A 19,631-nucleotide genomic window follows, 5' to 3' on the forward strand; every position below is an offset into this window, starting at 1 on the left:
TATCAGAAGCTTCTAAAGCCAGGAAATCATTTTTTGGAATGTTCCTAGCTGTTTAAAGGCACAGTCAACTTAGGGTATGTAAACTTCTGACCCTCTGGAATTGTGATAAAGTGAATTATAAGTGAAAAAATCTGTCTGTGAACAATTGTTGGAAAAATGACTTGTGTCATGCACAAAGTAGATGTCCTAAACGACTTGCCAAAACTATAGTTTGTTAACAAGAAATGTGTGGAGTGGTTGAAAAACGAGTTTTAATGACTCCAACCTAAGTGTATGTAAACTTCCGACTTCAACTGTATTTCTTTTAGAAATGTTTGCTATTTTATATATTTATTTTAAACAAACTTGTTTTCGCTTTGTCGTTGTGGGTTATTCGGTGTAGACTGATGAGGAAAACATTTATTTAATCAATTTTAGAATAAGGCTGTAACAATGTGGGAAAAGTTAAGGGGTCTGAATACTTTCTGAATGCACTGTATAGCAATACATTTATCTGAAATTGCTCATACCCTTTGACTGATTTGTGATACTTTCATGATGATTATCCATTTCATATTCACACACTGTTATTTATTTTGCAGAAGCTTTAGATCATGTTGATGGAGGGGAAATGCATTCCAGCATCGACACAGAGGCTGCTCAACCAATCAGTAAACAGGAGAACGACAGATCTTGTATGTGGGTGAGTGGTGAAACCGACAACTGCATCCTCTTGCCAGAATCAATTAAAAACCTGAGTGTGAACAAAATATCTCAAAACCCACGATTGGGAAATGGTGATGGAATACCTGACAATGTTGGCTTTGATTGTATGCTGTTTGAGCCCCCCAGACAACTTGGGACCTTTAGCACACAGGGTCATGGGACTGATCTTCCTGACTGCTCTTACTCTCGTGTGGATGTGGTACCTATTCACTCTGGTTCAGAGAATGGTCTTCCCTATGTGATGAACAAGCTGAGTCGCTCCATAACTGAGCACAAACAACCTGTAGGTTACAGAGACAAAAGACAGATGGCGTCATTGCCCTCAGATGAGCCTCACATGACTATACGAAAAGGTATGGATACTGGATCCAATGCTTTGTTGATGAAGGATGGTTGGGTCACCCATGACCGTCATAATAACAACGCTGCAAGTTACACCACTGACGGCACAGCAGGTAAGCTGTTCATTTGTAGTTTATGTGGTAAGACTTTGGCTTGTCTGCAGACCCTCAAGACACACCTGAGGGTTCACACCGGGGAGAAGCCATTCAGCTGCATGCAGTGTGGGAAGTGCTTCTCTGATTCCAGCAACTTCAAGCGACACCAGAGCGTTCACACGGGGGAGAGACGCTACGGCTGCAGCCACTGCGGCAAGCGCTTTGCCCAGTCAGGCTCACTCAAAGACCACCTGAAGGTACACACAGGATGCAAGCAGTTCAGATGCTCACAGTGTGGAAAGACTTTCATATCGGCCAATCACCTCAAGAGACACATTATTGTCCACAATGGAGAAAGACTTTTACCAACAACTTTTCAATGAATGAAAGCATGCCGAAACATGCTTTACCCCAGCTTGAACAAAAAAGGAATCTGGTGCTCGACTGAGGGACTAGATAATCCAAAAAGTATTCCATACACTTTTTAATTAGTGTTTTTGTAACTACAGTACCAGTCAAAATTTTGGACACACCTACTCATTCAAGGGTTTTTCTTTATTTGTACTATTTTTTGCATTTATAGAATAATAGTGTAGACATCAAAACTGACGTAACACATATGGAATCATGTAGTAACCAAAAATGTTTTAAAATAATCAAAATGTATTTGAGATTGTTCAAAGTAGCCACCCTTTGCCTTGATGACAGCTTTGCACACTCTTGGGATTCTCTCAACCAGCTTCAACTGGAATGCTTTTCCAACAGTCTTGAAGGAGTTCACACACATGCTGAGCACTTGTTAGTTGCTTTTCCTTCACTCTGCGGTCCAACTCATCTCAAACCATCTCAATTGGTTTGAGGTCGGTTGATTGTGGAGGCCAGGTCATCCGATGCAGCACACCATCACTCTCCTTCTTGGTCAAATAGCCCTTACTCAGCCTGGAGGTATGTTGGGTCATTGTCCTGTTGAAAAACAGACGATAATCCCACTAAGAGCAAACCAGATGTGATGACGTATCGCTTCAGAATGCTGTGGTAGCCATGCTGATTAAGTGTGCTTTGAATTCTAAATAAATCACTGACAGTGTCACCAGCAAAGCACCATCACACCTCCTCCTCCATGCTTCACAGTGGGAACCACACATGCAGAGATCGTCTGTTCACCTACTCTGTCTCTCACAAAGACACGGCGGTTAGAACCAAAAATCTCAAAGGACAGATTTCCACCGTCTCTTCTTCTTGTTGGTGTCCTTTAGTAGTGGTTTCTTTGCAGCAGTTGGGTCTTCCTTTACTATGGCGGTCCTCATGAGAGCGAGTTTCATCATAGTGCTTGGTAGTTTTTGCGACTGCACTTGAAGAAACTTTCAAAGTTCTTAATTTTACAGATTGACTGACCTTCATGTCATAAAGTAACGATGGACTGCCGTTTCTCTTTGCTTATTTGAGTTGTTCTTGCCATAATATGGACTTGGTCTTTTACCAAATAGGACTATCTTCTGTATACCACCCCTACCTTGTCGCAACACAACTGTTTGGCTCAAACGCATTAAGAAGGAAAGAAATTCCACAAATTAACTTTTAAGAAGGCACACCTGTTAATTAAAATGCATTACAGGTGACTACCTCATGAAGCCGGTTGAGAGAATGCCAAGAGTGTGCAAAGCTGTCAAGGCAAAGAGTGGCTACTTTGTAGAATCTCAAATTTAACATTGATTTAACACTTTTTTTGGTTACTACATGATTCAATATGTGTTATTTCATAGTTTTGATGTCTTCACTATTATTCTATAATGTAAAAAAATAAATAAAGCAAGACCCACTTTTGACTGGTACTGTATATCATTTAAGTTTTTAGTCACTCATCCTCTGTACATGAAGTGCCTCAGTTTTAGTGCAAAAACCTCTAACATTAGAGCTCTGAGCGTAAATATTTCACTGTACACTGCTATAAAAAAAAAATGTATACATACACTACCGTTCAAAAGTTTGGGGTCACTTCCCCACTTCCTTGTTTTTGAAAGAAAAGCAAATGTTTTTGGTCCATTTTAAAATAACTTCAAATTGATCAGAAATACAGTGTAGACATTGTTAATGTTATAAATGACTATTGTAGCTGGAAACGGCTGGTTTTTATTGTAATATCTACAGAGGCCCTTTTTCAGCAACCATCACTCCTGTGTGTTAGCACGTTGTGTTAACTAATCCAAGTTTATCATTTTAAAAGGCTAATTGATCATTAGAAAACCATTTTGCAATTATTTTAGCACAGCTGAAAACCGTGGTGCTGATTAAAGAAATACAACTGTCCTTTAGCCTGGCAGCTTCATTAAATAGTACCTGCAAAACACCAGTCTCAACGTCAACAGTGAAGAGCCGACTCCGCAGTGTTGCAAAGAAAAAGCCATATCTCAGACTGGCCAATAAAAATAAAGATTAAGATGGGCAAAAGAACACACACTGGACAGAGGAACTCTGCCTAGAAGGCCAGCATCCCGGAGTCGCCTCTTCACTGTTGACGTTGAGACTGGTGTTTTGCGGGTACTACATAATGAAGCCAGTTGAGGACTTGTGAGGCGTCTGTTTCTCAAACTAGACACTAATGTACTTGTCCTCTTGCTCAGTTGTGCACCGGGCCTCCCACTCCTCTTTCTATTCTGGTTAGAGCCAGTTTGCGCTGTTCTGTGACGGGAGTAGTACAGAGCGTTGTATGAGATCTTCAGGTTATTGGCAATTTCTCGCATGGAATAGCCTTAATTTCTCAGAACAAGAATAGACTGATGAGTTTCAGAAGAAAGTACTTTTCTTCTGGCAATTTTGAGCGTGTAATCAAACCCGCAAATGCTGATGCTCCAGGTACTCAACTAGTCTAAAGGACAGTTTTATTGCTTTTTTAATCAACACAACAGTTTTCAGCTGTGCTAACATAATTGCGAAAGGGTTTTCTAATGATCAATTAGCCTTTTAAAATGATAAACTTGGATTAACTAACACAACGTGCCATTAGAACACAGGAGTGATGGTTGCTGATAATGGGCCTCTGTACGCCCATGTAGATATTCCATAAAAAATCTGCCGTTTCCAGCTACAATAGTGATTTACAACATTAACAATGTTTACACTGTAATTCTGATCAATTTGATGTCATTTTAATGGACAAAAAAGTTGCTTTACTTTCAAAAACAAGGACATTTATAAGTGACCCCAAACTTTTGAACTTTGTGTGTGTGTGTATATAAGTGGTTTTTGGATGCGTAAGTGGTGTTGTCAAACAAATAACTATTTCATGGTGGGAATGTTGTAAAAATACTGTTTTAGTTGTTGATTTGACAGTAATATGAGTGGTGTGTAGTCATGATTTAACATGGTTCCTAAAGAGCCAGTCATATTGAGTGAATGGATGATACACATGCTCACTGCTACATCAGTGATTCTCTACTCCTAGTACAGAAATACTGTTCAGTGGTTTGAAAACTGAATACAGATGACATGGGTCATTCATGTTGCTACACATTTTTTATTTAAAAGAAAATACCTTTCATGGTCACATACACTCACATTATAAATGACCGTCCATAGATCCTAAAAATGCACTGCAAATATTGAATCTTGAAAAGGTCACATATTTGGACCACTATAAAAATACATTACATTTCCTATTCAACGAATAATATAGTTGTACAAGCCAATTTGGTTTAATTAACTATTTTCAAATCTGTTAGGTAATTTTTAAGATTTTATTTGACAATGCTTGCGATATAGCTCATTAAATGTTAAAGAATATAAAAACATACAGTACAACAGACATTGATTATTTTCAATTACATTTATTTTTTATAACGCATTAAAATCAAACCCTAAGGAGTGAGTACAAAAGACAAACATGCATACAACAAGTACTGTACCACACATTTTCCACATTTAGAAACTGGTTGAGTGTATTGGTTGAGCAATTTTAATATTTTGATTGAAATAATGTACACGTCAAACTGGTTTATGTAAAGGTACTGGAAGAGTGGTCTTATAAAGTACATTCAGTATATGGGTCATTCTACGAAAATGGTGGCTTTCCTGTATTATTCACCAGGAAAAAGTGAGATAATGACACAATGTTTTGTTTTAATTGAGTGTTTTATTATTAATAAAACATATGTAAGACAGTTATATTGCAAACAATTGTTGTTATGTATTGTAGAGCACAATCAGTGCAATGAAATTGGCTTGTCCCTCGGGTCAGGAGTCATGGTTTAGTGACATATTTTGAGTGTCATGCCCTGACCTTAGAGATCCTTTTTATGTCTCTATTTTGGTTTGGTCAGGGCGTGAGTTGGGGTGGGTATTCTATGTTGTGTATTTCTTTGTGTTTGGCCGGGTGTGGTTCTCAATCAGAGGCAGCTGTCTATCGTTGTCTCTGATTGAGAACCATAATTAGGTAGCCTTTTTTCCCACCTTTCTTTGTGGGAAGTTGACTTTGTTTAGGGCACATAGCCTTTGAGCTTCACGGTTTGTTTTTGTAGTGTTAATTATTTTGTTCGGCGTCATTTTGATTTAATAAAGAAAATTCACGTTCACCACGCTGCACCTTGGTCCTCTCCTTTCAACAGCTGTGACATTAAAAAATATAAAAGTTAAAAAAGTTTTTTTTTTAAGTTAAAAAATCCCTCTTTAAATGTCATAATACAAAGGAAAGTATTATAGTTATTTAGTGGACTACTTAAACTAAAATATCAAATAAATATTACAAATAATTTACCAGTAATAGCTGTCTCTCAATTTCATGTCACTGGTGTTAAAATGTATAAAAACCGCCAAATTCTTCCTGGGTCAAAGATTCATTGGAGACGGGACTATTTTGAAAAGCACACGGTGAGTGTGCACTCTCTTCAATTTGATGATTAACTTGGTAATTTCATGCGAGGTCACTGGTGTTACACGGAACCCAAACCGGCTGCGCGCGTGCGCCATCGTGCATAAATTTATTTTGTCCCCCCATACCAAATGCGATCATGACACGCAGGTTAAAATATCAAAACAAACATGTATTGCAATTTAACTAGCTAGCTTGCACTTGCTAGCTAATTTGTCCTGGGAGATAAACATTGAGTTGTTATTTTACCTGAAATGCACAAGGTCCTCTACTCCGACAATTAATCCACACATAAAACGGTCAACCGAATCGTTTCTAGTCATCTCTCCTCCGTCCAGGCTTTTTCTTCTTTGAATTTATAAGGTGATTGGCCTCTAAACTTTCATAGTATTACCACGACGACCGACAACACAGTTAGTCTTTCAATCACCCACGTGGGTATAACCCACGTGCCATCTCCTCATTTGTATCTGCTTCTATAAACCAACGAGGAGATGGCAGGACTTGCACCGCGATCTGCGTCACAAATAGAACTGAATTCTATTTTAGTCCTTGGCAACGCAGACGCTCGTGAGCAGTGTGTAATTGAATAATATAGATTTCTACATTTATTTTACAACGCTAGCGCATGTGACGCGAGCGGGGTAGTCAGAGTATTATACAGTTTATAGTAAGGGGAAAGGAAATTGGATTACATTTATTGATAAAATTGCATGATTGTGATTTATTTACAATTTAAGAAGTGTGGTTTGAGTTACAGTGGCTGCTATCTTAGATATGCCATCTTGTCTGCAGATTTGTCACTGGTGTTATCGTCACTGGTGTTACGGTTCTTGCTGGTAACACCAGTGACATGACGATAACGCCAGTGACAATAACACCACAAACTTGTTTCTCAATGTAATGTTTTATAAAACCCTCAACAATCCATCTAGACTTCAGTGAGAACTTCACTTACAAGTATGCTTCTGAGATGCAATCCGTTCACTTCGGGGGTCACACAAGTAAGTGATGCTCCACACTGGTGTCCTCTATGTGAGAGAGGAGCCCCCCCCCCCCCCCCCCCCCCCATCTCTTTCTGCACCATCTCACCAAGCAGAAGGCATGATCCAGCAGCCATATGGGCTCACCTGGACCCCATCCATGATAATGATAATGACATAAAACACCAGTACCCTGCCGTGCAACACCTTCATTTCTTCAGTGATGACCCTGCCACACAATATAAACAGAAGGGCAACATGGTTTGCACAGAATCTTACAAGAAGGGCTTCCAGGGGACTACGTGAAACTTTTTTGATGCCAGTCACGGAAAAGGTGCTCCGGATGGAGTGGGGGTGGGGGTTCATTAGAGGTCAGCCGACCTCTTGGTCCGCGACAGGTGAGACATAACGGATGCAATGTCTTTCTACCAGGAGTTGAGGGACTCTGGCAGTCAAATACAGTTGCATTATGTCAGCGAGGAAGAGGTGGAAACAAAGGCACAGAAGATGTCTGAGGTATCTCTGGTTACCTTAAAGGGCACCAGGTTGTAAGTATCACACCTGGCATCCTGAAATATAGAGACATAAGTTGTCTCTGCCAAGCAGCGGCAGGCGTGTGGAATTGCCCATGTTATGGTCTCCCAAGAAGTCACCCTTCCGACAATGACGGCTAATGGCCGTGATCTCTCACCTCCACATCAACCAGATGTCATTGATCTGGATACCTCAGCTCCATTTTCTCCAGATGTCATCGAGTCTCACCACAGTGGACAGTGGTGTATCGTGAACTAAGACAAACAACCAAACCCTGGCATTATACTGGAGGTTGAAGAACATAATGTTGAAGTAAAGTGCATGCACAGGAATGGTGTCAACAAGTTCTACTGGCCAAGCCCAAGAGATAATATCAACTGGTATGGGGATGACCAGATTGTTTGTTTGTCTGATGCCAGAGCCGCTGCCAGTGAACAAAATATCCGTTCAAATTTGCCACAGTATCTGGAAGTACTTGGAGGAGCACCTGACTGTGTGAAAGTGGCAGATGTGAACTGGCTACAGGTAAAGAAGCCGTTAGTAGCTAGAAAGCAATGGAGATTGGCTCAGAGATGATAAGAGATGGACGTGACACAGTAACATGGCAAAGACAAACATATCTGAAGTAAAAGTGAAGAACAATACAGGAAAGATTCCATGAACATGTTTTACTGCATACACAATGTTCGTATCAGTGTGGTTAGTAAAACCGTTTTAGTTTATGTTCAATGTTTCTAATGTTCTAGTGGACATGTTTTATATGTTGTATGACAATGTAATTATGAAAGACATTTTAGTCAATAGGCTTCATCTTTTGGTCTTAATCTTTGACCAATAACCCTCATTTTATTGTTCATATTAACCCATTTTATGAAATCTGAAATAGTTTGTAATTAAAAAATATTATACAATTTGTTTGAAATAATCTTATGTTGTCATTGGTTTCACATTGTGTCACTGGTATTACTGTATGGCATATTGGTGTTCTGGCATCAGAGCTGCCCAATTTAATAGAATATGGTTTTGGTATCTGCCTAACTGTTGCTACATTCATTAGTTAACATTGTAAGGATATTGTCATTAAATTTTGATGACTCAACCTCAATTATTTCTAATGTTACAACAACAACAAAAAAACAGTATAAATGGAAAAATGTCAGACAACTTTACACATGCATGTTTAAAGTAAATTATTACTAATCCAAACAATTTCTTAGTATTATCATTAACCTTTTCTGTCTTTGATTATATATGCAAATTAAAGACTGAAATTACATTCTAGGAAGCCTGAATTGTCATAAAATATAGGTAACACCAGTGACAAAAAGGCATCACAAGCATTTTTTTATGTAATGTAGTAAAAATATAAAACTGTTAAGCTGTCATTTATGTTGTTTTATAATGTCAAGGGGTTAACTATTATCTGACTAAGTTTTGATTAAAAAAAAGAAATAGAATTTGTAAAAGTTGGCTGTTCAAAAAGCCACCAGTATGACCCCGTATGTCATACGATTGTAATACAAATCAAGAATATACAAAGAAATGATAACTGCCATGTTTTCTACATATAGTATGTACATTGTAAACAAAGCAATAAACTAGCAATAAATGATGTCTCCTGGCAACACTACCAATTTTTCATATTCATTTTGGCTCATTGATTGCGGATCACATCTTATTTTAATCTGGTCAGAGAATTGTTTCATTTTAAGACAAACATTCAGATTTGGCATTTGCCGTGAATAAATACAGCAAAACTTCTCAAATCTCTTTCTTCTGGACAAACAGTACATATAAGGAGACAATCAAATACACCTTTTCTACAGCACCAATAACATCAATTTATAGAAAATGACAGAGTTGAGTTGTACAGTATTTAACAACTAAAGCACAATTAACCTCTATTTTCTTTAGATTCTAAAAAGCTTGGTGTAGTTTGAGGCCCAAACATGACACTAATATTTCAACTTTATAAAGTAAGTACATATTCAATTTATTCAGCTACCCGCTGTGCCTTGTTCCTTTTAATGGAAAACACATTTTCCTTCTGGGTTGATAAAAAAACATAAATATTCATAACCTTCAATGTCATTACATATTGTGCTGTTTTTTTTTAGTCAAATAGGGGGGGGTGATTCACGTTTTATTATTTTCCTCTGTTATTTTGAGTATAATCTCAATTCACATATTCCATCATTTCTATCCACTTAAGTGTTTATGGTTAACCACAAGAAGCAGCTAATAGTTATGAAAATGTGTGCATTCGGAAAGTATTCAGACTGCTTTCATTTCTCCACATTTTGTTACGTTACAACCTTATTCAAAAATAGATTAAATCAATACAAATCCTCATCAAGCTATATACAATACCCCATAATGACAAAGCGAAAACAGATTTTTAGAAATTTTTGCAAATGTATTATAAATAAAGATACATTATTTATTGTAAATAGCCCACCCAACTACCTCATCCCCATATTGTTATTTATTTTTTTGCTCCTTTGAACCCCAGTATCTCTACTTGCACATGCATCTTCTGCACATCTATCACTCCAGTGTTTAATTGCTAAATTGTAATTATTTCGCCACTATGGCCTATTTATTGCCTTACCTCCTTAATCTTACTACATTTGCACACACTGTATATAGACTTCTATTGTGTTATTGACTGTACGTTTGTTTATCCCATGTGTAACTCTGTGTTGTTTGTGTCGCACTGCTTTGCTCTATCTTGGACAGGTCGCAGTTGTAAATGAGAACTTGTTCTCAACTGGCCTACCTGGTTAAATAAAGGTGAAATATAATACATTTACATGAGTATTTAGACTTGAAATTGAGCTCAGGTGCATCCTGTTTCCATTGATCATCCTTGATTTTATAACTTGATTGGAGTCCACCTGTGGTAAATTCAATTGATTGGACATGATTTGGAAAGGCACACACCTGTCTATATACGTTTTAATTTTATTTAACCTTTATTTAACTAGGCAAGTCAGTTAAGAACAAATTCTTATTTACAATGACAACCCACTGTTCCCTGGTAGGCCAACTGCCTTGTTCAGAGGCAGAACGACAGATTTTTACCTTGTCAGCTCAGGAACTCAATCCAGCAACCTTTTGGTTACTGGCCCAACGCTCTAACCACTAGTCTACTTGCCGCCCCCAAACCAAGTTCCCACAGTTAACAGTGCATGTCAGAGCAAAAACCAAGCCACGAGGTCAAAGGAATTGTCCGTAGAGCTCCGAGACAGGATTGTGTCGAGGTACAGATCTGGGGAAGGGTTCCAAAAATGTCTGCTGCTTTGAAGGTCCCCAAGAACACAGTGGCCTCAATCATTTTCCAATGGAAGAAGTTTGGAATCACCAATACTCTTCCTAGAGCTGGCTGCCCGGCCAAACTGAACAATCGGGGGAGAAGGTCATTGGTCAGGGAGGTGACCAAGAACCTGATGGTCACTCTGACAGAGCTCCAGAGTTCCTCTGTGGAGATGAGATAACCTTCCAGAAGTACAACCATCTCTGCAGCACTCCACCAATCAGGACTTTATTGTAGAGTGGCCAGACTGAAGACACTTCTAAGTAAAAGGCACATGACAGCCCACTTGGAGTTTGAAAAAAAGCACCTAAAGGAGAAACAAGTTTCTCTGGTCTGATGAAACCAAGATTGAACACTTTGGCCTGAATGCCAGCATCACATCTGGAGAAAACCTTGCACCATCCCTACGGTGAAGCATGGTTTTGGCAGCATCATGCTGTGGGGATGTTTTTCAGCAGCAGACTAGTCGGGAAAGATGAACGGAGCAAAGTACAGAGAGATCCTTGATGAAAACCTGCTCCAGAGCGCTCAGGACCTCAGACTGGGACGAAGGTTCACCTTCCAACAGGACCACGACTCTAAGCACACAGCCAACACAACACAGGAGTGGCTTTGGGACAAGTCTCTGAATGTCCTTGCGTGGCCCAGCCTCAGTAGAGACCTGAAAAAAGCTGTGCAGCGACGCTCCCCATCCAACCTGACAGAGCTTGAGAGGATCTGCAGAGAAGAATGGGAGAAACTCCCCAAATACAGGTGTGCCAAGCTTGTAGCATCATACCCAAGAAGATTCAGCTTTAATCGCTGCCAAAGGTGTTTCAACTGAGTAATGGGTCTAAATTCTTATGTAAATATTTCTGGGTTTTATTTTTACAAAATTTGCAAACATTTCTACAAACCATTTTTTAAATTTGTCATTATGCGGTAGGTATTATGTATATATTGACAAAATGTGGAAAAAGTCAAGGGGTCTGAATACTTCCCGAATGCACTGTACCTTCTTCCCATATCACTAGCTTTAAGCACCAGCTGTCAGAGCAGCTCACAGATTACTGCACCTGTACATAGCCCATCTATAATTTAGCCCAAACAACTACCTCTTTCCCTACTGTATTTATTTATTTATTTTGCTCCTTTGCAACCCATTATTTCTATCTCTACTTTGCACATTCTTCCACTGCAAATCAACCATTCCAGTGTTTTACTTGCTATATTGTATTTACTTTGCCACCATGGCCTTTTTTTTGCCTTCACCTCCCTTATCTCACCTCACTTGCTCACATTGTATATAGACTTATTTTTCTACTGTATGTTTGTTTTACTCCATGTGTAACTCTGTGTTGTTGTATGTGTCGAACTGCTTTGCTTTATCTTGGCCAGGTCGCAATTGTAAATGAGAACTTGTTCTCAACTTGCCTACCTGGTTAAATAAAGGTGAAATAAAATATAAAATAAATAAATAAAATATTCCTCCCAAGAAAAATGAACACTGAATACAATTCATTGTCCAGAGTGTTTTCATTTCAGTACTACCATGATCGTATAGACGTCCAAACACAGTGCTGACTTTTCTATTTCAGCAGCCTTTCGTCTGTCAAAGACACTTTCCTGTATTTTAACAATACCTTATTGTGTTTAAGGATTCAGCAGTCTTCCACTTCTACTGATATGTAGCCCTGTTTTGTTTAGTAGGCACAGCATGCTTTTAGCTAAGCTAAAGAAGGCACTTAGCATGTATTTCGTCAGGAAAAATGGCACTTTATCATTCTGTAGTTAAAATTAACTTCCAGTTAGTTCAGGTATAATAACAAATTAATGTTGTCCATTTGGTTATATACAGATTAAAGTTGCAGCTGTCATTTTGGTGAGAAAAAACAGGTCTCACACTTCTACTTTAATGGCCCTGCAATTGTATTCAAAATACTGGAATCTAGAAAAATAAGTAATGTTGGACAGTTCCAAAAAAAAGCCAAGATCAGCTAACAATAAAAATGCTGGTATTTCAAGAACATATAAAAACCGATGTGCATAATGTACAATATAAATATTACTGATTTTGATTTATTATATTCAGGATTATGGGTGACATCTTGCACAAGCAAATAGCAGTGATCAGTGAGCAAAATAACAAACATTTTAATAGACTAGAAGGTATATGCTATACAATTTACAAAGACCTTGAGTGTATTGTAGTCAGTGGTGAAAAAAGTACTCAATTGTCATACTTAAGTAAAGATACCTTAATAGAAAATGACGTTAAAAAGTTAAAGTGAGTCACCCAGTAAAATACTACTTGAGTAAAAGTATTTGGTTTTAAATATACTTAAGTATCAAAAGTAAATGGAATTGATACAATTTACTTAAGTATCAAAAGTAAAAGTATAAATAATTTCAAGGTCCTAATTAAGGTCCTATCAAGCAAACCAAAAGGCACAATTTTATTTTATTTTTTATTGACAGATTGCCAAGGGCTGTCACGAACGTCGTAATCCTCCTCGTCTGAGGAGGAGCAAGGATCGGACCAAAGCGCAGCGTGGTTTGAATACATACTTGAATTTATTTAACGAAGACGAAACGAAGAACACTTGACAAACTAACAAAACAACAAATGAACGAATGTGAAGCTATACTACGACAAGTGCAGACACAGGCAACTTACGTAATGACATAGACAATAACCCACAACCCAAAACAGACTACCTAAATATGGTTCCCAATCAGAGACGACACAAAACACCTGCCTCTGATTGAGAACCATGTCAGGCCAAACTAGAAAACCCCACATAGGAACAGACAACATAGAACTGCCCACCCCAACTCACGCCCTGACCATACTAACTAAAGACAAAACAAAGGAAAATAAAGGTCAGAACGTGACAGTACCCCCCCCCCCCCCCCCCCCCCCCCCAAGGTGCGGACTCCGGCCGCAAAACCTGAACCTATAGGGGAGGGTCTGGGTGGGCATCTGTCCGCGCTGGCGGCTCTGGCGCTGGACGTGGCCCCCACTCCACCATAGTTTTAGTCCGCTTCTGTGGCCTCCTAGGAACGGCGACCCTCCTAAATGGCCCCACTGGACTGAGGGGTGCCTCTGGACTGAGGGGCAGCTCCGGACTGAGGGGCAGCTCCGGACTGAGGGGCAGCTCTGGACTGAGGGGCAGCTCAGGACTGACTGACGGCTCTGGCAGGTCATGGCTGACTGACGGCTCTGGCAGGTCATGGCTGGCTGACGACTCTGGCCATTCCTGGCTGGCTGACGGCTCTGGCCGGTCCTGGCTGACTGACGACTCTGACAGGTCCTGGCTGACTGACGGCTCTGGCAGCTCCTGGCTGGCGGGCGGCTCCTGACTGACGGACGGCTCTAGCGGCTCCTGACTGACAGACGGCTCTAGCGGTTCCTGACTGACGGACGGCTCTGAAGGCTCAGGACAGACGGGCGGCTTTGAAGGCTCAGGACAGACGGGCGGCTCAGATGGCGCTGGGCAGACGGGCAGCTCAGACGGCGCTGGGCAGACACAGGCAACTTACGTAATGACATAGACAATAACCCACAACCCAAAACAGACTACCTAAATATGGTTCCCAATCAGAGACAACACAAAACACCTACCTCTGATTGAGAACCATGTCAGGCCAAACTAGAAAACCCCACATAGAAACAGACAACATAGAACTGCCCACCCCAACTCACGCCCTGACCATGCTAACTAAAGACAAAACAAAGGAAAATAAAGGTCAGAATGTGACAAGGGCACACCAACACTCAGACATAATTTACAAGCGAAGCATTTGTGTTTAGTGAGTCCTCCAGATCAGAGGCAGTAGGGATGACCAGGGATGTTTTCTTGATAAGTGTGCGAATTGGACCATTTTCCTGTCAAAATGTAACAATTACTTTTGGGTGTCAGGGGAAAATGTATGGAGTAAAAAGTACAATATTTTCTTTAGGAATATAGTGAAGTGGAAGTTCCCCAAAATATAAATAGTAAAGTACAGTTCCAGTAGTACTTTTAAAGTATTTTTACTTAAGTACTTTACACCATGGATTGTACTAAACAACAGTTAAATTTTCTCCTAACGCACATCTTTGGAGTTTCAAATGAAATTGTTCTTGATTTTACTCTATTTCTTCCATTGATCTTTGCTCTTTTGCATAACAAATATCACCCTATACCTATGGACAGTAAGCTTCTTTACCAATCAGGACCTGAATATGATTCCACGTCACATAATAATTTAACACGTTCATTAATTTTGTAGGTAGTTATTACACTCTCACCTTTGGAGGGAAGGCAGTATCACATCACCAAGGAGCAGCTTGAGTTCCTCGTAGATTGTCACATGACCATCAGACAAATGGTAGATGTTCTCAATGTGTCGCACTCTGTGGTCAAGCGGCGCATGAGGTAAGTTATCGTAATTGAATAAAGCAATTGTAACACGAGGGAGATCTCTACATCCTCTCTAGATTTGAACACATTCCTGATTGATGTATCTTTTTGTGTTATTTTTGTATTTCGTAATTTTCAGCTTTTCAGGTCCTACTCACTGTTGTCAGACGCTCAGTTGGATGAGAGGATCAAAGAGCTGATATCAATAAAAACAGAATGGCGTCACTATAAGAGAAAAAAAAGTTTTTGTAAGACAAACGTAATCATGTTTTTTAGGTGGAGGATTGTTATCCATGGTGCTGTGGATGGTTACAGCAGACTTGTTGTGTTTCTGGCCTCTGAAGTGCGAGATCTTGATGTGTTTGCCAGTCAGTGGAACCACCATGGGCTGAGGACTGAACAACGGCAGTCACCTCTACAGTTGTTCGTCTCGGGTTCCCTGGCAATGCAGAGGGCCAATCTGACAGCAGTAAGTGATTTGTTCGCCCCAAATTTAACCACCATCAGCTCTCAAGCCACCACCTCAGCTCCTCCAACCACCACCTCAGCTCCTCCAACCAACACCTCAGCTCCCCCAACCACTGGCGCTGCAGCTCTTTATTGGTCGGAATGGGTGATTGTACCACAAATCCAGTTCACCATCATCACACACAGATGGAACTGTTGCGGACAATAATTCCATTGGAAGGCCCCAGAGGCAGCCTGGGAGTTGACAATCTACAGAGGGTTATGGCAGTTATATCTTCAGTGCCACTCGTTCCTACTCCAACCTGACTTACTACACCCCTTTAACCCCCCTACTGGGATGAGGGATTGGACGCTATATCTTCAGCGCCTCTCGTTCCTTTGAATCAGTTCATTTTTATAATACTATTATACATTTTATAATACTAACATACCCCTCTTTCACACACTGTATGATTTGGTCTCTAGAAAGGTACGATAGACATCTTCAACTCTAAACAGATGGGGACCAGAGTTTAGACACAGATGGCCTTAACAAAAGTTAAGTACTTCCCCATTCCAGTACAATTTTGTTTGGTCATATTTGGAGAGAGTCAGGTACTGTTAAGATATACGGCCTATGGTTATTGTATTTTTCTCTATGGCGCTTTAGCACAACATTCCATCTGCTGACACTATTTGTCTTCCACTCAGTACAACACGACCCAGGAGAGGCCTACTGCAAGCGCTGGATTGGAGCCTTCAGAGCGTGCCTGCTGTGGGAGGACAACTGGACATTATTAAAACAGAACTTACATTTTTGTAATGCCTAATCGGGACTTTTATAAATTGTTAAAATAAATAATTGTGTAAATAATTAAAATATAAAATAATAACTCCCTATAGATAATAACTCCCTATAGTTAAAAAAATTAACTATGAAGATAGTGGTTCGCCCCCGTTACATTTGATATAATTATGATTAACACCAACCTATTACAGTTAGTAACATAACATTGTTGACACATTGTGACAGCTCAAATTATGTGGTTGAAGATGGACTAGTGCAGGCCTCTCAACCTTGTTCCTGGAGAGCTACTGTCTTGTAGGTTCACTCCGGCCCTAATCTAGTGCACCTGATTTTAATAATTACCTGCTTAATAAGTTAAGGAGGTTAGTTACAACTGAGGTTGGATTGAAAACCTACAGGAGGGTAGCTCTCCAGGAACAGGGTTGGAGAGCCTAGGACTAATGGATCTAGTTCTTAAGTCAATGCATTTGAAATTCAATAAGTCACTACGAAGGTGCAGTTCCCAGAAGTGGAGCTGTCACTTAATGCAGTGGATGGGAAGCCTTATTTCATGTAGTTCTAATTAAATGATAATGGCTGAAGTCAATTTGTTCTTAATGTAGGACATCAAATTATCAGATTTGGATGAGTTGACTGCAATATGGCAGCAGTACTTCAGTCAATATCAGCAAAGGATATTGGTTATTAGTAAAGTGTTTCTAAATAAACTAAACCTTAACACCAAGACAAGCAATATGGATTGTATAATTGAATTTTAATGATCATTAAGTGAACAATAACAGCCAATATGGAAATACAGTGCATTTGGAAAGTATTCAGACCCCTTGACTTTTTCCACATTTTGTTACGTTAGAGCCTTATTCTAAAATGTATTAAATAAATAAAAATGTAGCGTCAAACCCAAGAAGACTATGGTGTAATTGCTGCCAACGGTGCTTCAGCAAAGTACTGAGTAAAGGGTCATAAATGTAATATTTCCTTTTTTTTATACATTTGCAAAAATGTCAACCTGATTTTGCTTTGTCATTATGGGGTATTGTGTGTATATTGATGAGGGGGGAAATTATTGTATCCATTTTTGAATAAGGCTGTAACGTAATAAAATGTGGAAAAAGTCAATATATGTTCCGAATGCACTGTACAAACAATACAGATGTAAGTGGTTAAATGTTGATTTGCAGTTACATTTTCAAACACTCAATTGCTACTGTAGTTTAGTGCTACTAGTGACAATTATGTATTGTAAAAATGTTTTTATGCAGCACCAAAATGTGAGGAATTCACAATACCGGAGGTCATGAATTCCCTAAAGGCATTGTAGGTGCTATGAAGAGAGAGCCTTAGTGTCACAGCACACGTGTTTGCCTCTGGGTACTTTTTCTTCTGCTGCCCAGCGAGACGCCCTCGCGCTGTGTTGAGGAATTCGATGGTCGGGGTGTCCTCAAACCCAAGGGGTGGCACCACCGTTGCCCCAGTAGCAAACTCCAACACCATCGCCACTGTTAGAGGAGGACATTCTCCATCTGAGGAGTACACAGTAAAACGTTTAAAATACACATTTAAATCACAAAAGGGAATAATATGCAGTTACCGATAAACTTGAACAATTTACTATTTTACCTTGCACCTCAGCCAGCCAGTTGAACCAGTGGCAGATGGTGTCATTCTCCAAACACTGCCAGTTGCCGCCAGGTATGGAATAGGTTACTTTAAGGTATGGAATAGGTTACCACTGTCCCTGGCAGTGGGAGGCTTTATGGAGTCCACAAAAAGTGCTCGGAAGCTGTCCGGGTGGTTCCCCAATGCTTCGAGCAGCCCAAGAGAGTTGAGACGATATTTGAACCTGTTATGGTTTAGAGACCGTATGTATATTTAAAATAAGTGTTAAGGACAATATAGTGATGTGTATTGATTTAGGGGGTGGACTGATTAAAAATACTTATGTTAGAGGAGGTAATGACAAGTTCTTCACAGATTTATGACAGAGTTGACTTACTGCTCCAAGGCCACTTGCATGCTCCCTTGGACAAATTGTTGAGCCACCAATTCAACCACACCATCTCTGTCCTCCATTGTCTTGACAACAGTCCTTTTTTTGTAGGGGAACGAGCTTCCTGTCTGTCTTAAAGGCCTCTACATTTGGATTCATCTGGGGGAATTGTTTCCCCCAAAATCTTCAAAAAGCTGCTCTCCTGACCATAGGGCACTTTGATCTGCCTCACAGGATACTCTAAAGATACTGAGATATGGAAACATTATTTAAATCTAATAAAAAAGTATCCTAATATAAAACAGGGAAATAGTCCATGATCTTTAATAAATAAGTAAAATAACCTACATTAAGTCTATGTTTAATCACAAGATAGATTCACACCTGGGCGGCAGTGTAGCCTAGTGGTTAGAGCGTTGGACTAGTAACCGAAAGGTTGCAAGTTCAAATCCCTGAGCTGACAAGGTACAAATCTGTCGTTCTGCCCCTGAACAGGCAGTTAACTGTTCCTAGGCCGTCATTGAAAATAAGAATAAGAATTTGTTCTTAACTGACTTGCCTAGTTAAATAAAGGTAAAATAAAAAAAAATACAAAGCAAGCACTGTGTCCTCATGTACTACATGGATATAGGGAAAATGTACCTATCCTGTTCAGCTGCTGGATGGTATGGTCAGCGACCAGGCAAACCCTCATAGTTATCAACCTGCTTCTCCCGGTTTGCCGCCTTTGGACTCCAGCATTATCCCGTCTCCTGAACGACTGAAATCTGACATGTGCAAACCTTATAAAAGTTACAATAATGACACTCAGCATAATCGACGCCGCCCATACTCGCGCACCCCACTGTAGCTGTTGGAATCATTAGCTAGCTAACGTTACTAGGTAGTTGTGCCGGTTAATGTTGACTTTTGCCAGGTATTACCTAACCTTCCAGAATAAATCCTACCTTTGAACCACCCGATCCTCCTGCGGTTGTTGTAAAGGTGGTTGCACTTGGCTGGCATAATTTAAAAAGCGGTCTCCCATGTTTTCAAGGTTCGACATGACTTAGTCGTTTGTTGGTGATGATGAATGAGAAGTTTTTCATATAGTGATTGGCCAACATTTGCATATAATTTACATATTGTTATTTGACGTGTATCTTTTCGACACGCAAAGACC

The 19,631-nt window shown here is 39.8% G+C and overlaps 1 protein-coding gene and 1 long non-coding RNA gene across 6 annotated transcripts in view; one reads left to right on the forward strand and one right to left on the reverse strand.

Moving 5' to 3' along the window:
• LOC120063017 (zinc finger and SCAN domain-containing protein 29-like) overlaps window positions 1–17,196 on the forward strand; it is a 34,233-nt gene extending 17,037 nt beyond the window's left edge. The window contains exons 4-7 of one of the 4 annotated variants that reach the window (XM_039013107.1): window positions 582–682; window positions 15,094–15,239; window positions 15,501–15,693; window positions 16,383–17,196. In XM_039013107.1, the coding sequence (XP_038869035.1) occupies window positions 582–682; window positions 15,094–15,239; window positions 15,501–15,693; window positions 16,383–16,472 (530 nt within the window). In that variant the 3' untranslated portion in view covers window positions 16,473–17,196. Of the gene's footprint in view, window positions 1–581; window positions 1,743–15,093; window positions 15,240–15,363 lie in introns of those variants that run through there. The other 3 variants (XM_039013106.1, XM_039013108.1, XM_039013105.1) reach the window with 3 other exon arrangements.
• Window positions 17,197–17,543: 347 nt separating this feature from the next.
• On the reverse strand, window positions 17,544–19,406 carry LOC120062661. 2 transcript variants are annotated; one of them, XR_005478424.1, is made up of 3 exons: window positions 19,112–19,406; window positions 18,100–18,718; window positions 17,544–18,002 (listed from the first exon to the last, which is right to left on the reverse strand). It is a non-coding gene; the product is annotated as an uncharacterized LOC120062661 (long non-coding RNA). The 2 variants fall into 2 exon arrangements; XR_005478426.1 differs by lacking the exon at window positions 19,112–19,406 and having other exon boundaries at window positions 18,100–18,322; window positions 18,476–18,948.
• Between the last annotated feature and the right edge of the window lie 225 nt (window positions 19,407–19,631).

This window comes from Salvelinus namaycush, chromosome 18 (genome assembly GCF_016432855.1).
Source record: "Salvelinus namaycush isolate Seneca chromosome 18, SaNama_1.0, whole genome shotgun sequence".
NCBI classification, from domain to species: domain Eukaryota; kingdom Metazoa; phylum Chordata; class Actinopteri; order Salmoniformes; family Salmonidae; genus Salvelinus; species Salvelinus namaycush.